This window comes from Erpetoichthys calabaricus, chromosome 10 (genome assembly GCF_900747795.2).
Source record: "Erpetoichthys calabaricus chromosome 10, fErpCal1.3, whole genome shotgun sequence".
Classification (NCBI taxonomy): domain Eukaryota; kingdom Metazoa; phylum Chordata; class Cladistia; order Polypteriformes; family Polypteridae; genus Erpetoichthys; species Erpetoichthys calabaricus.
In genome coordinates this window covers 159,278,943-159,295,422 of record NC_041403.2, presented here as the reverse complement: position 1 = coordinate 159,295,422, position 16,480 = coordinate 159,278,943, and the positions used below count along the sequence as shown (strand labels likewise).

The 16,480-nt window shown below is 39.4% G+C and overlaps 1 protein-coding gene across 2 annotated transcripts in view; it reads left to right on the top strand.

The window, feature by feature from the left end:
* Positions 1–16,480, top strand: part of LOC114658618 (uncharacterized) — a 33,432-nt gene that overhangs the window by 16,066 nt on the left and 886 nt on the right. For both annotated transcript variants that reach the window (XM_051932598.1, XM_028810642.2), the window contains exons 2-4: positions 4,591–4,778; positions 8,018–8,107; positions 10,881–11,066. In XM_051932598.1, coding sequence (XP_051788558.1) covers positions 4,614–4,778; positions 8,018–8,107; positions 10,881–11,066 — 441 coding nt within the window. In that variant the 5' untranslated portion in view covers positions 4,591–4,613. The remainder of the gene's footprint in view (positions 1–4,590; positions 4,779–8,017; positions 8,108–10,880; positions 11,067–16,480) is intronic.

The window sequence follows — 16,480 nt, the reverse complement described above, 5'->3', positions numbered from 1 at the left end:
ACAACCTACAGTGACCAACCGTGACACTCTTTGCAAACCATATGTGACTCAAAGGCAGTTACCTATCATTTAAGAAGCTCTGTACTGTATAATAACATTCTGCTGTCTGTGTGTGTGTGTGTGTGTGTGTGTGCGCACGCGCACGTGTGTGTGTATCTATCTGTCTGTCCAAGCAATGTGATTGGTCAGTGGAGCTTTGGTGCCTCAGTGGTAGGAATGATGACATGATACAATAGGGGTACCAAGTTCAGTGCCTGTATGTGACTTTTTATTTTCAAATTTTACAAAAAAAGGAGTTAAAAATGGACTGCAAAGCATTGCCTTCAAAGATGTGAAGTACTTGCGAGAATATGAATGATGTTTTCAGAGCATGTAATGGGGCTTATCTACCATTGGTGGTAGTAGTTTCAAAGATTAAGTATATGACTAGTGCTTTTGCTTTTCGACTTTGAGTTAGGATTTCGTTTGTGGATGTGATGATTAGTTTCTCATCTTGCTTTTGACTCCCGTATTTCTCCCTTTATTTATTTGCCCTTATGGTGTGCCATTTTAATCACAGGCACAATACTCACATTGGGATGTCGGTGTATAATGTCACACTTAACAATAAGCTATTGCTAAAATGTATTTTTACAAATCTATCTATCTATCTATCTATCTATCTATCTATCTATCTATCTATCTATCTATCTATCTATCTATCTATCTATCTATCTATCTATCTATCTATCTATCTATCTATCTATCTATCTATCTATCTATCTATCTATCTATCTATCTATCTATCTATCTATCTATCATATAGTCCCTTTCACATCTAATAATAATAATAATAATAATTCTTTGCATTTATATAGCGCTTTTCTCACTACTCAATCTAGTCCCTTTCACATCTATCTATCTATCTATCTATCTATCTATCTATCTATCTATCTATCTATCTATCTATCTATCTATCTATCTATCTATCTATCTATCTATCTATCTATCTATCTATCTATCTATCTATCTATCTATCTATCTATCTGATATTGTGTCTTTTTACTCTCTCTGTTCTATGCACATTTGTGGCTCTTCCATGATCATTTGGCTCCTCCATACCCAGGCAGTGTGGCATGGCGGTTCAGGGTTTGAGTTCAAGTCCTGCTACTGATACTGTGTTACTATGATCAAGTCATTTCACATTTTTGTACTCCACATGGACAAAAACCCAACACACATAACGATTGTATCTCAAAACTACCTTGGATAAAGATGTCATCCAAATAATAATAATCAATAAGAATTTCTGGGCTATTGTTTGCCTGAGCTTTCTATCTGCCTCTTTGGTTTGCTCTGCTATACTGTATACTGTAGCTGTGGTGACTGTCATCCTCCTTGCTGGACTGCAAAAAAACTGAGTTCACTGAAAAATGGCCAGTAGCTCCATAACACTTAAATCAATGTGAAAGAATATGGTTATATTGCAGTATATTAGTCTCTCTATATGTGGGTTAATGGGCTAGGAGCCTTATTAGAATTGGGTGATGTCAAGAGTGGTGTCCTTCTGCGGTCAGTGGTAGGGCCGCTGCTATTTTTAATATATCTAAATGATTTGAATAAGATTATAAGTAACAAGCTGGTCAGTGTTGGAGATAACACTAAGCTCGGTGGATTGGCAGATTATCTGGAATCCATTGAATCACAGAGGGGCTAGGATAGCAGACAGGCTTAGGCAGATTTGTGGCAGCTGAAATTTAATGTCAGTAAATGTAAAGCATTACATGTAGGAAATAAAAATGTCAGATCTGAATACACAATGGGAGGTCTGAAAATCAAAAGTACAAATTATAAGAAGGATTTAGGGGTCATAGTGGACTGAATAGCCAGTTCTTGACTTGATTGTTCTAATGTCCTAATAGAAAACGACAAAACGTTTGCAGCGCCCAATGAACAAAGGCAACAAGAAGCACAAAGAAAGAGGGATGAAAGGGCAAACATGTCCAGTGAACAAAGGCTCCTAAATTCATGATAGAATCAAAATAGACTGACTTACCATTGTACCACTGTGCCAGGGCATTTTGCTGCGTTACTACTTTATTAATATAACTGATGGTAGCTTTCAATATAAGAATAAAGCAGATCATAAAAGAGGTCATTACGATAACAACTGACAATAACATTATAATAAGAATTAATTGCAGAATTACGGTATTTGAGGGTTCCTCTAGGGTGCCTCTTTCTCTTGCATAACTTGGCTCAAAAACTAATCAGCACATCGTCATCTTATAACAGGCTTAAGGTTCGAGTTTCGTATTTTTCAGTCCAGCCGTTTTAGCTCAAGACCGTCCTGAAGAAATCGTGACACACAGACACACACACACCCATCATTGAGATATCAATGTTTTCAGTATCAGGAGACCCTAAAATGTTGTGATCCATCGAAAACCAGAGCTCGAAATTGTTGACGAATCAAAAGTTTTTGCTCCTGCCCCATAGATGATAGATTATAATGGGGGAAGGTGCAAAGCAAAAAGTAACCTACAGTTCAATTACACATAAACCAGCAGGAGGGTATAGCACACAGTGCCTGTCAGGTTGGATCAGGTTTTTTTGGAGCTCAGTGACCTTATGGCCTGGAGGAAGAAGCTGTTTCTGAAGCGGATGGAGTGATTAGGGGGACTCAGGTAGCGCTTCCTGGAAGGCAGAAGTGAAAACAGCAGATGATTGACCTGGATGGCTCTCATTAGAGACAATGGATTCAGTTCTCTGCAGACATCTGGTTGAGCAGAGGGTATGAAGCTGCGCACGCTCAGCCCCAATGATTTTAGAAGTTATATGGACAATCGCTTTGGAGGAGTTTGAAATCCTGGCAGGTGCCAGTTACTAAACCACACCTTGATGCTTCCGGTCAGGAAACTTTTAATAGTGCCGCAATGTGTGTTCACTTCCCACCCTACAGATCTTTAGTCCCCACAAGTCCTGAAGGTGTTGACTGCCCATGAAAGGCATCTGGACACCCAGGAATCTGAAGCTGCTAATTGTCCGGACAAGAGTTAACACATTGGATTGCATTTCATTAGGGGGCGAATAATCTTCCATAATCAACACGCCAGTAATGAGAAAGGAGTTTATGGCTTAATGAATTTAGGAAATCAGGAGGTTGAGCTGAGATGTGAGGATTACCTCTTCTTAACACTGGATGGCTTCATGGCTTTTATATATTGGGACCAGACTGAGGATTGTTGGAATGCCTGATGGAGATGCGTGCTTTTACTTGTATTTTTTGTAATAGAATGGACGCTTGGTGGCACTTGGTTTCCCCAACAGACAGACAGATGCTCTGGACACAAGTTCAAAGCACCAAGAAGTATTTTAATGCTTCTTCTTCCTCTCAAACAGTGCCTCCAAAGCACCACAGCCACAATAAACACAATAAATCAATAACCACACAATATTCGGCTCCTCCACACCTCCCAGCAAGCTCTGTCCTACTCCTCCCGACTCCGGCTCACTTGCAGAGTCTCCACATGTCCTTTATATAGTCCGTGACCCAGAAGTGCTTCTGTCCTTCTGCCCACGTGACTTGCTAGCACTTCCGAGTCAAATGGAGAATTGGCTTTTTCTTCAGCCCGAAAGTACTTCAGGGTTCCCGTCCTCATGACTTAGGATTACTTCTAGGCTATGGATGAGGCATGGCTCCTCCAGTCCTCTCACAGCTCCTCCTGGCGGCATCCACGGTGCCCACCAGGGCTGAGAAACCGCGCTCCAAGTCCCAGCATGCTCTGCGGGAATCCAGGGCACCGTTACAATCCAGGGGAGCTGCCATCTAGCGTTATGGAGGTGGCAATGTCCTGGAAAAGATGCCTTCCCCCCTCCTTCCATCTCAGGGGCGTCCCGGCCAGGATGAGCTGCCAGCCATCTGCCACATTTTGAATAATGAGAATAACATGAATATGTGTTACCCTTGTATTTTTTAGACCTATCTAAAATATGATGTTTTAAAGATACAGTATTTTGTAGTCTAATCTTGTCACTGGTGGAAATTTTGAGCACTGAACTTGGAATAAGTAAAGCCCAGCTAACCAGAACTCTTGCAATGGTTCATGCAGGACAAATGTGCAAATTCCACAAAGTGATGTCCCTGAGATTCAAACCGAGTACTCTGGAGATGTGAGATAGGAGTGCTAATCACTAATCCATTAAAACATTTTCACCCAACTTAAATATTCACTAATTTGTTCTTATCATTAGTGTAGGTGTTCCATCTTCTGTGTCCTTCTTCCAAGCATGAGGGCAGTTTTTAAGCAAGATGAGTTCAGAAGCCTTGGAATAAGAGTAGTTTAATATACGCTGCAGGTAGCCCCCAAGTATGTGACATACTTTGTAAGTCTTATTAACAGCAGAAAAAGTGTTTGTTAAATAGCAGCAGTAGGTGACTAATGGATGCACTAAGCTTTATTCCAATGTATTACCCAAACACCTGTGTTGCCCCACAATTTCACCCCGGGGCTTCACAGGATTTGTACTTTCCCCAATACTGGTTCACTATAAAATTTTCACTTCATTTACACTAACTCCATTTATATAACTATGCTTTATCTCATTTAGGTGCCAGATGGTTATGTTGGGTGATGCTTGTCCAGACTTTTTCCAGACAACCTGGGCTGACAGAAGGGCTGCCTTTGCTGACAAAGAGGAGTAAGCGGGGGACGACCAACTGCATCCAGGAGGACAAAAGAAATATGAAAGTTGTCAACATGGTCCAATTCAAACTAAAGGAGCTCCAGTTTCAGTTTGTACGTATTTCAATTCACTGTTTTCACTTCTTCTTGCAAATGTATGAATTTACATCAGCATAATGGATTAATGGATTCTAGTGTTAGGGAGATAAAGAAATACCAGGAGGACTGTGTTGTGTTTGAACCAAAACTGGAAACCAGTCCTTTTCAGTATTCTTGAGGCATCCTCAGCTCTCAAACATCTTTCTTCTCTCTTCCGTGTCTATCATCTTTCCCACCATATATTATGCCCACCTCCTTTTTCACAGTGTCACGTACAACACCAGAAGTAAGTAAATGGAATGACCACAAATTTGGTAGGACACCAGTCTTTCAGTGGAGACACTCACACCCATACTCAGTCATACTGGGACCATTTTAGTGGCACCAAACTGTAGTCCACAAAGGTAACTGGCATAAAGTTGAGGAGAGCATGCAAACTTCACAAAGCAGACATCTAAGTCAGACCCTCACAAAACCGATAAACCCGTTGTTAATCGGGTTAATCGCAATCACGAGCTGGCTTTCATTAAAGGTTAGTCACGTACTGTCAGTGCAGCCATTTATATCAAAGAGTAGATAGATAGATAGATAGATAGATAGATAGATAGATAGATAGATAGATAGATAGATAGATAGATAGATAGATAGATAGATAGATAGATAGATAGATAGATAGATAGATTGTTAATTTTAGTATAGTAGGCAGGATAGATAGATAGATAGATAGATAGATAGATAGATAGATAGATAGATAGATAGATAGATAGATAGATAGATAGATAGATAGATAGATAGATAGATAGATAGATAGATAGATAGATGTTAATTTTAGTATAGTAGGCAAGACAGATAGATAGATGTTAATTTTAGTATAGATAGATAGATAGATAGATAGATAGATAGATAGATAGATAGATAGATAGATAGATAGATAGATAGATAGATAGATAGATAGATAGATGTTAATTTTAGTATAGTAGGCAAGATAGATAGATAGATGTTAATTTTAGTATAGTAGGCAAGATAGATAGATAGATAGATAGATAGATAGATAGATAGATAGATAGATAGATAGATAGATAGATAGATAGATAGATAGATAGATAGATAGATAGATAGATGTTAATTTTAGTATAGTAGGCAAGATAGATAGATAGATAGATAGATAGATAGATAGATAGATAGATAGATAGATAGATAGATAGATAGATAGATAGATAGATAGATAGATAGATAGATAGATAGATAGATAGATAGATAGATAGATAGATAGATAGATAGATAGATAGATAGATAGATCCCTTCTCTTGCAAATGCATATCTGAATGTGCAGTGCCAGTGTGGGTTTTCTCCCCCTCTCTTACAACTCTTTTTGGTGCCCTTGTCTACATCCTGTGCCAAACATTCCTGCCAATCAAGATGTCCTCAATCCCTGCAAATGTACAGAAGGGAAGTAAGGCAGGAAGATAAGATGTCTTCTGACCAATACAGGGTAACATAAACTCTCAGAATGGGAACGATGGAGGTTAGTTGCCTTAGTTCACATAGCTCAGAAGGGCTTGCTGGAATACAGTTATTTCCCTCTGGTCCTTCAGGTGGCAACACTTAGTCTTGAAGTTGGGGTCATGTTGCCCTTTTAAGAGAGGTAATCTAGAAGCTTTTTTGTATAACTAAATCAAGGCATAAGGGAGTAGAGGTGCAAGGGACCCAAGATGGAGTTGTTCCCATTAGAGAACCGATCATCAAAAAATGACCTCCTCAATCAGAAAATAATTCTGCAACTTCAGGAATGTGCTCAAAGCCACTCAGGGCAGACAGCTCAGAGACGTCTAACCCTCCAAGTGGCATTTTGTGGATGACAGGTAAATTGCCATCACAATTTCTCTGAACCAACAGGTGGTACCAGAGATTCCATTATAGGATAAATGGTCACTGTGACACTAAAAAGATATAAATCATCTCAGCAACTACCATGAAGGCCTTGTTTTTTGTATGCAGTTCTCATGGGCGTATAAATAACAAGGACCACCACAAGGCACCATGACAAGATGACACTGTAGCTATAGGAGTTGTAAGAGCCATTTGCTAGTTATTCAAGTTATATTAAATGTTTGCCTATAAATTAGTGCATAGCATATAGGAGGTTCTTCCAACCCCCACATATTCTGTTTCTTGTCCTTCTGACCATAGATTAGTCTCAGTTAGCCACGTGCCTTACCGTGTGTAAAGCATTGAATGCACCGTGCCTTAACATGCTCAGTTGTATGTGCAGAGCCGAATGTTTAGAACGTACTGAATGTGAAGTAAAGCATAGAGAAATAACTCTTCCTTAAGTACAGAAACAATTGAAGCTGAACATTTTTCCTTTTTTTTTGCCTTTTATTCTACACTGTAAAAAGCTCGGGGTCCTAAAAACTATTGAAATCATCAGAAAACAAATTGAGATGTCAGGTAATTGAAAGGAACTACTCTGGGCATCTCTCTCCTAGGAGGATTCGTGTTGCCGATGTGCTCTCATCGTTTGTCCATTAGCAGCTAAGCGACTGTCTTTCTTCGGAGGTTTCCTTTTGTCGGTGTGCTGGCCTCGCTTGCGTATCCTCGGAAGGAGGAGCCAAAACCCCGACTCCACCTCTCACTTCCGGGCCGGACAGACACACACACTTCCACGTGCAGACGTTTATACAAGATGTGTAACAACTATTCTCTATTCTTGTGCGGACTGTTTGCTTTGAATTTTCACTAAACCGTTTTTGGACTGAGAGATTTCCTTTGGCACGCGCTTGATCCTGCCTTACTTACCAGCAGCTACAGGAGTGATTCCAGATCTTGGCCCAACAGTTAGCAAATGATAGATTCAAAATATTGCTTCCAGGCAGTGCCAAAATCTGTCTACATTTGGGAAGTGTGAGGAAAAAAAAGAGGTCATATTTAGGACGGGATGGTAAATGGGAGACAGAGAGATAGGAGGAAGGTAGAGGAAGTATTGTGTGGTAGATTGGAAGCCTCCCTACCTGACAGTCAGGCATGCGGACCATTTTGACAGCAGCTGTGATTTCAGGTTACATTCTTGGGAAACTTAACATAAATGATATTTCATAATTTTAGTATTAATGTCTTATGGAAGAATGGCAGTGGAAGAGATATGTAATGTAATACGCCATGTAAATCATTTATTGTGAACGTGTTATTTTGATCAAACATGATTGTCATTTACACCTTTCAAAATCTCACAGACATTCCTTCTTACTTTTCAGAGCAGCATTGGTTATTCCTCTGCAATCAAACAAAGGTTGCAATTCCAGCCAAATTTGGACGACCTCAATAGGATTTGGAGTAATGACTCGGTGAGCTGTCTTTTATTTATCTTCTACAGATTATTTTGGTGTGCTGTGGAACAAAAATGATTTTATCTGTAGTTACTATGTTAATGGGGGCCAGTCTGGCACTGGCATGCACCAGCATTCTAAGCTATGGGCTTGGCTTCATGCTTTTGCAATTTTATCCTATTAAATTGTGAGGATTTGGTCATAATTTACACTATGAGTTGTTCTGATCATATTCAGGAAGCCAGACTTCTCCATTTTGTTTTATTTGTGAATATATTGTTGGTCCAGTTTCTACTTATAGAGGTTTGAAACTATTTTTACTCTTTCTTTTGTGTTTCTATGCTGCTTTTCTCTTTAGCACCGTGGTAGCTGGTTGTGCTCTTCAGGAGCCAGTTAATGCAGGCAGGCCTTCCATATCTGGCTCTCTTTTGGATTAAGTGGGTTCATTTTAATAGTTTCTGTTTTTAAAGATTCGGTCCTCTGAATTGATTCTTTCCTTCATTATCCCCTTAACCGCCCTCTGCCGGATATATCCGGCATCGTAGCTTTATTGCTGACGCCTTACTGCCGGAATTATCCGGCACATTTGCCTGTGGTTATGTGAATGCCTGGCGCGTAGTATGACTGACAGTTTGGCGTGGGTATTATTACTACGTTGTATTTCGACAACTCTGCGGTTGTATTGGCCGCTCACGTGATGTGATTCGAAAGTGAAAGCTGTGAATATGGCGAAACGTAAACTGACTTCAAGTGAGGTTTTGCAGGTGATTTTGGACAATAATTCTGATCATGATTGTAGCAGTTCTGAAGAAGATTTTAGCGACAATGATGATCAGCAACGTGCACTGCATGATACTGTGAATGACGACACATCGGATGATGGCGATGAGTGGGTGTATCCCCAGCATCTCAACTGGACTGCTGCCCATTATCTGAGCCAGATATGAAAGATCCAAACCGTGACCGCTTGTTCAAGCTACGTCCTTTGATTGACCATTTATTTGAAACATTTCAGCAGGTAAATACTAGTTGAATAAATGTAAAGTAAAAAAACGAAAATTGTTCAGATTTCTCCTGGCATGGGGAATATTTAGGGAGTTGGCGGTTAAAAGGTTAAATGGCAGCCAAACAGAAACAAGACGTGAAATGACGTGAAACGAGCCAACTAACTCCAACCAGTTTCTTAATTAGAAGTCGATGCTTGCTGTTAATTAAACCCGTTCTTTAATTCCATGGCTTGTTGCTGCTCTCATTCTGCCACAGCAGACATTTCCTAAACTGTCGATTTTCTGGTGTATCTTTGTTTTGTTAATCTGTAAAACAACTCTCAGCATCTACTGTTAAAAAAGGAAATGTTTGCGCAGGTCTCCTGCTTTTGCATGTGTCATACTTTTAAGATTTGTTGATGTTTTTAATTTTTTCTCCTTTGATTTGTTTTGTCTATTTTTTGCTTGGCACTCTCCCCCACCATTACCTATCGTCTATGGGGGGAGGAACAAAAGCTTTAGATTCATCAAAAATTTCGATCCCCGGTTTTTGATGGATCTCGACGTTTTAGGGTCCCCTGATACTGAAAACATCGATACCTCAATGACGGATGTGTGTCTGTCTGTGTGTCACAGTTCCTTGAGGACGGTCTACAGCTAAAATGGCTGGACAGAAAAATACCAAACTAGAAACGTAATCCTGTTATGAGATGACGATGTGGTGATTAGTTTTTGAGCCAGATCGTACAAGAGAAAAAGGCACTCTAGAGTAACCCTCAAATACCATAATTCTGCAATTAATTATGAATTCTTCTCATTAATTACTATTGTATTGACCTTTTTATGATCAGAAAGACCAGCAACAGAGCGGTAAATAATTACTGAAATGTTATAAAATAGTTCGGGTAACTTGGTTCCTAGGGTGCAAAGCCTGCTGACTCTCACGTCCGAATTTTTGGTTGAAGGCTCTGCCCCACTCATGAATAGTGATGAGTTGCCATAGAGAGGCAGAATGCACAGTTGTTTAGCCACAAGATGGCAGAAGAATACTTTCCTGGGTGTTATTTGGGCTTAACACTGTACATGTAATCAAAACACATTTTCCCCCGAGAAGTACTTGGGGTCAACCATTTTTACGTAGAATTCCTAGCCTGCATGACGCTAGGCATTAATGCCAAGGAAGTTAAATAAATGTGGGCTTCTTCCTTGAAGTTTTGATTGCAATGATTCATGTACTTTAGATCAGAGAGTGGGAAGGGTGATGATCCCTTTGTAGTTTTGATGGCAATGATACACTTACATTAGATCTTAGATAGGAAAGTGGATTATGGTCCATCATGGAGTTTTGATTGTGATGATATGTGTACATTGTTTTGATAATAAGGCCCCTTGGAATTCTGCTCAGGGCACTTCTTGAAGGTCAGAGCAGGGCATGCTGGTATGCCACCATTTACTGATGGTACATCACAGTGAAACATGGACTACTGCCAGTACCAATCATTTTTGTACATTAAATGTTGACAATCTATGTGTATGTGACTGGGAAATATCTGTGATATCACAGTAATGTAGCACTTCTTGCTGTCAAATTTAATAATTTTCTATTTTTATTCATATGTGCTACTTTTTAAAAAATGATCTTTCTCCTTCTCCCTCTTGTTCCTGAGTTGTTAAGTCATTTTATAAAGTAGGTATAGTGGTGGTGATTTCTAAAAGGCTGACTGTCAAATGCTGAGTCAGTCTCGGGAGACTTTGAGCTCTAATAATGAACGTTCTCCAATAATAACCCCTCAATCTGTTTGCAGATTTTAAGCGACAATGAAATCAACTCCATGTTTGAGACTCTTTGGCGTTACCGAGCCCACACAATCTGGCTGTGTAATAATACATCGGAGGAGTGGTTGACCGTGTTCAATAAAACAGAGACACGGCTTCTGATTAAAGACGTCCCCAACCTGCTGCATGATCTGGAGGCACGATTCACAGTCATGGTAACTCATCTTTTATCTATTATTTGCTACATTTTATATGATTTTGAAATTTACTTTCATATAATTAAAATGGCCCGGTTGGCAAAGTGGTGCAGTGGTAGAGCTGCTGCTTCATATAACAGAGACTTGTGCATTACATTGGTCATTCCAACAGCGCTTAGGCGCAGACTTTCAGAGCCTGAAAACAAAGACATCAAAAGTTCAGAAGGACGAAAAACAGCCCTTATGACTGAGCCTTTAGAAATAGAAGGCAAGTTGAAGAAGAAAATATATGCCAGCAATGTTCAAGAAGTTAAAATGGACATCCTAACAGCTTTTGCACAAGACCAGTTTGTTGTTGAATTCCAAAGTCCCCATCTCTGACTACTTTTTCACTTCCCTTTTATTTGAGGACTAGAGGTCTGCTTATTCAACTAATGATAACAATAATAATAATAGCAACTCTTCCTACTGTATTAGTATGATTGGGTGACCCAGTAGCACAGAGGTTAGTGTTGCTGTTTCACTGATCCAGTTTCCTGGGTTCCAATCCCCTGCCGGGTTGTTGTGTGTGAAGTTTTTACATTCTTTCCAGGTCTGTTAAGTCATTTTTGTTTCTTCATGTACCCTGGTTCTCCACTTGCATCTCTAAACATGTGCTGTTTTGGTTTATGAATACCTCAGAAAAGTCCCCAGAGTATGTGTGTTGTGTATGGGTGGGCATTGCAGTGCACCTGCCCCCCATCTGGGGCTGTTTCCTGCCTTGCTCCCAGTGCTGTCTGGGGCAGACTTCAGTCCCTTTGTCACCCTGTTTTGGACTGAGCAGATTTAGGAATTTTATAATAATAAAAATAATAATAAATTATTAATTACTAGCTGTACCCTGTGGCTGCACCCACATAGAAATGAAACAGGACAAACTTTAAAAATCAATAGACGTTGGCACTGTATCTGATCGTGTTCAGCTCTGACTTGAGAGCGTTCCCCACACAGGGAAAAAAGCATGTGGCTGTGAAATCTCTGGCAATCAGCAGCTACCCTCTAAAACACACGGAGCTCTGATCTCTCTCTCAAAAACTTCAAACGTTACTCCTTAACAATCTGTAGATGATGATATCTGTTGAACAAGCAGGTATCGCTAGCTAAGCGGAGGAAAGGTGCACTCCAACAGGTGGCGAGACGTAGAGCGACTCGAACAGAGGCTGGCGAGTGAATGAGGAAGGCCCTGCCCCCCTGCTCTCGGCCCACAGCCACTCTCTTTGGATTTGCAGAAATACATCGGTACCCCAAGCGAACTCTGGTACTTAGCACGATGAGAGAAGTCGCAAAATCAACCGGAAAGTTGAAGCAAATTATTAAAAACAACCAGATCTCTCGTGAAAAACAGACAGACATACAGACAGAACGTGCTTGGACCATGAAATTTTTAAAACCGTTTCTTAGCGAGCACCTATGGGCCAAGGGTAGCCTACATTTCAAATTTCAAGTCCCAAGTCCTCATGGTTTGGGAGATTTCGTGATGATTGAGTTAGTGGTATTTGGCCTTTATTTTCTTCTATAATACACTACCGTGGCTGTTTGTTTGTCTGTCCAGGATTTTAAATCACTTGTAGCTTGCAAACCGTTTCACCTATTGACTTGAAATTTAGTACACATATACTACATAATGTCTACTATCCGCTTTCGGGGTGATGATTTTATTACTCCTTTTATTTTTATTTTATTGTAGAATCAACTCTCGGCAGCACTCAGCAGGGCGGCCGTGCAGTGCATGCGTACGGGTGCCGTTCTCATTCCCTACCACCTTCGCTAATCATTCTTGAGGCAGATTGAAGACTTAAGTGCAAGATTAAGTGAAAAATTAAAGAAAACGTACTAAGTAATTGCAACACAAAAACTAACTTAATCAGTTTTAGCGCGAAAAGATGCCGACAAAAGAAGAGAAGCAGCGGGCCTCTAGGGTGGAGTAAAGAAGAACTGCTCAGGAAGCTGTAAGCACATCAAACTCTGAGCAAACGAATGATAAACGTACAGAGAAAGAGTAGGAAAACTATGAATGCTGAAGTCAAGTGTATTCACTGCACATTATCGTGCAGTGCGCCGTTACTGGTATATATATATTGTGAAATGGACGCTATATAGCGCCTGACCCGGCACAGACTCAGACACAAGAGGACTTTTATTTTTCTTCAGCTGGAGGGCACGTCTTCCCCGTGAACTCCCCAGCCACAACACAGTCCCAAAGCACTTAATACCAACAACAAAACACAATCCTTTCTCTGGCACCACCACTCCTCCCAGGCAACCTCGTCCTCTTCCTCCCGATTCTAGCTCCTGAGTGGTGGAGGCTGGCCCTTTTTATAGCCCACCCGGACAGTGCTCCAGGTGCTTGATCACCTGTTGCTAATTGCACTTCCGGGTGGGTCTGTAGAGGTGTCCAGGTTGGCTCCGGGATCCATGCAGCACCCCCTGGTAGCCACCCCAGATCCCCACAGGGTTGTGGAGAACTCCATCTCCCATGGAACCCTGCAGGAAACTGAGGCACCATCGTCACCTAGGGAGGCTGCCACCAAGTGTCCCGGGGGAGGTACTGAGGAGCCCATGGCTGCTCCCCTGGAACATAAGCACACAATAGATTAAATGAACAATTAATTAAGAATTACACTACTTACTAAATTTTTGAATACAAAATATAATTTTAATATTTAAAGTAATTAATAATATTTATAATAATTTGTAATATTTAAAATAAAAATAATTAACTGAGCAGATTTAGGAATTTGCATTTTTTAATAATTGATTATTAAATTAATAATTAATGAAAATTACATTCAATACTTAATTTTTAAATCTCTTTATTGTAATTAAAAAATCCTGCGACAAGACGAGACTTTTTGAAGAGACTTTTTGGAAGGAAGTCCAGCGAGACTGAGACTTTTGCCATGAGATTCTTTCAAGTCACGCCATACTTACAACTATTTTCAAGCAAGACCACAGTCATCAGGTGCATTCCGGCACTTAACCTGGACAGACACCAATCCATTAAAGGGCTTACTTATTGTATGAACACACACACACACACACTTACGAAGACCCAGTTTAGAATCGCCCATTCATCTAAATATGGCAGCGAGAAACGATGAAGTCAAATGAATTAACGCGAAAATTGTCGATCGGTTACACAGCACACTGATTAAATGCGTATCAATAGACTATGCCGAAGCAGATGGTGGTGATCGTTCGGAAGATGAAAACATCAATTTACAATATCCCATGAAATATCTACAACCGGCTGAATTACTGTTGAAAGAAGGATGTATCATTGTTATGGCGTCTGAGTGATGGGCTATGCAATAGAACAAGACTAGTTGTATTAAAAATTGGTCGAACAATTATAACATGTAAAATTTTAAGAGGCGACAAAAAAGGTAATTTAGTACATCTTCCGTGAATAACATGAGACACAAAAGGAGATCTTTATATGCCATTCGTATTAAAACGTTTACAGTTTCCCGTGAGAATATCTTTTGCTATAACAATTAACAAATCACAGAGACAAACATTCTGTTTATTTCTCAGAGAGAAAGAAGCGATATTCATTCGCGGGCAGATAAATGTTGCATTGTCACGATGTAAGTCCAAACACGCAATCAAAATTCAATGCGATCTTGAAGAAAAGTTAATTCCAAATATTGCTTTAAGTAAAGTTTTAAAGTAAAAGTGAAAATAATGCATATGTTACAATTCCAATGAAAATAACAATCCCTTTAAATTGTATATTCGGTTAACCAAAACAGGGGGTTGGCGAGTGAAGCGAGCAGGGGGCAGAGCGCCCTAGTAATAATATTATTGTAATATTTTAAACAACTAAATTCTTACATTATTATTATTATTTTTTTAACAAAAATATTTTAATTAAGCCAGTGCTATTTGGTCATGCTTCCACTAGATGGCAGTTTTGCAATTTGCAATTGTTTCTGTGTTAGGAGTCAAGCCAGTGCTTGAACAATTTTTATAACCCTGTATTATTTATTCATTCATTTATGCTTTGAATACACTTAATTCTAATGCAGGGTTGAGGGGGCTTAGACCCATCATTCTCAGGTAAATTAATGGAAAGAATTATTAGGGCTAAGATTGAGTTTTATTGAACAGTCAGCATGGGTTCAGATGAGGGAGGTCGTGTTTTACCAACATGCTGGAATTCTATAAAGAGGAAATAAAAATTATGATATTATGTATCTTGACTTTCAAAAAGCACTTGATAAGGTGGCACATGAGAGGTTGAGCATCAAACTAAAAGAAATTGGAGTTCAGGGTGATGTTTTTAGGTGGGTGCAGAATTGGCTCAGACACAGGAAGCAGACAGTGGTGGTGCGAGGAACCACATCAGAATTGGAAACGTTGCAGGGGTCAATGCCAGGGAACATAACTATTTTTAATATATATAAATGATTTGGATAGGAATATAAATACCAAGCTGGTTAAGTTTGCAGATGATACCAAGATAGGTTATTTGTCAGATAATCAAGAATCTGCTGAATCATCACAGAGGGACTTGGACAGCAGACAGGCTTGGGCAGATTTGTGGCAAATAAAATTTAATGTACATAAATGTAAAGTAATACACTTAGGAAGTAAGAATGTGACATTTAAATGATTGGGGGGGGGGGGGGGGGTCTGAAACTTGAAAGTACACCTTATGAGAAGGATTTAGGTGTCTCAAATTTCTCTTATTGCATAACCCACATTGTCAGTTATCCAGTTGAATGCCCAAAATGTATGTTTTTTTTGCTACAATATTACTAAATATCTACTTCTTGGAATTCTCAGCACACATCATAAATAGGAAACCTAAAGAATCCCGAGAAAGACTTAATGAACTGAAGATTTTTAATAAGACTCATGAATTTCCCCTTGGGATTAATGAAGTATCTATCTATCTATCTATCTATCTATCTATCTATCTATCTATCTATCTATCTATCTATCTATCTATCTATCTATCTATCTATCTATCTATCTATCTATCTATCTATCTATCTATCTATCTATCTATCTATCTATCTATCTATCTATCTATCTATCTATCTATCTATCTATCTATAAGACTCTTGAGCAACAAATGAAGGGGAGTGGTGGATCTTCAATTCAAACAGTCAAATGGCCAGAGCAATGATGAGTGCTGATTGGAGGGCTGCCATGTCACTCTCAGTCAAGCTGCTCACTGACTGGACAATAATGGAAAATGTCTAAAAGGAATTTTTAGCAGTCCTAGAATTTGCCAAGGGGAGAAAATAGATGGAAGTTATTTTTTTTATGAAATTAAAAATTAGAAATATAATTTGTGAATTATGGGCTGAATATCAGAAACATTATTTCTAATTTCCTGTTTCTTTTGCACAACACAATTGTCTTTTCTGTGTTTATCTTAT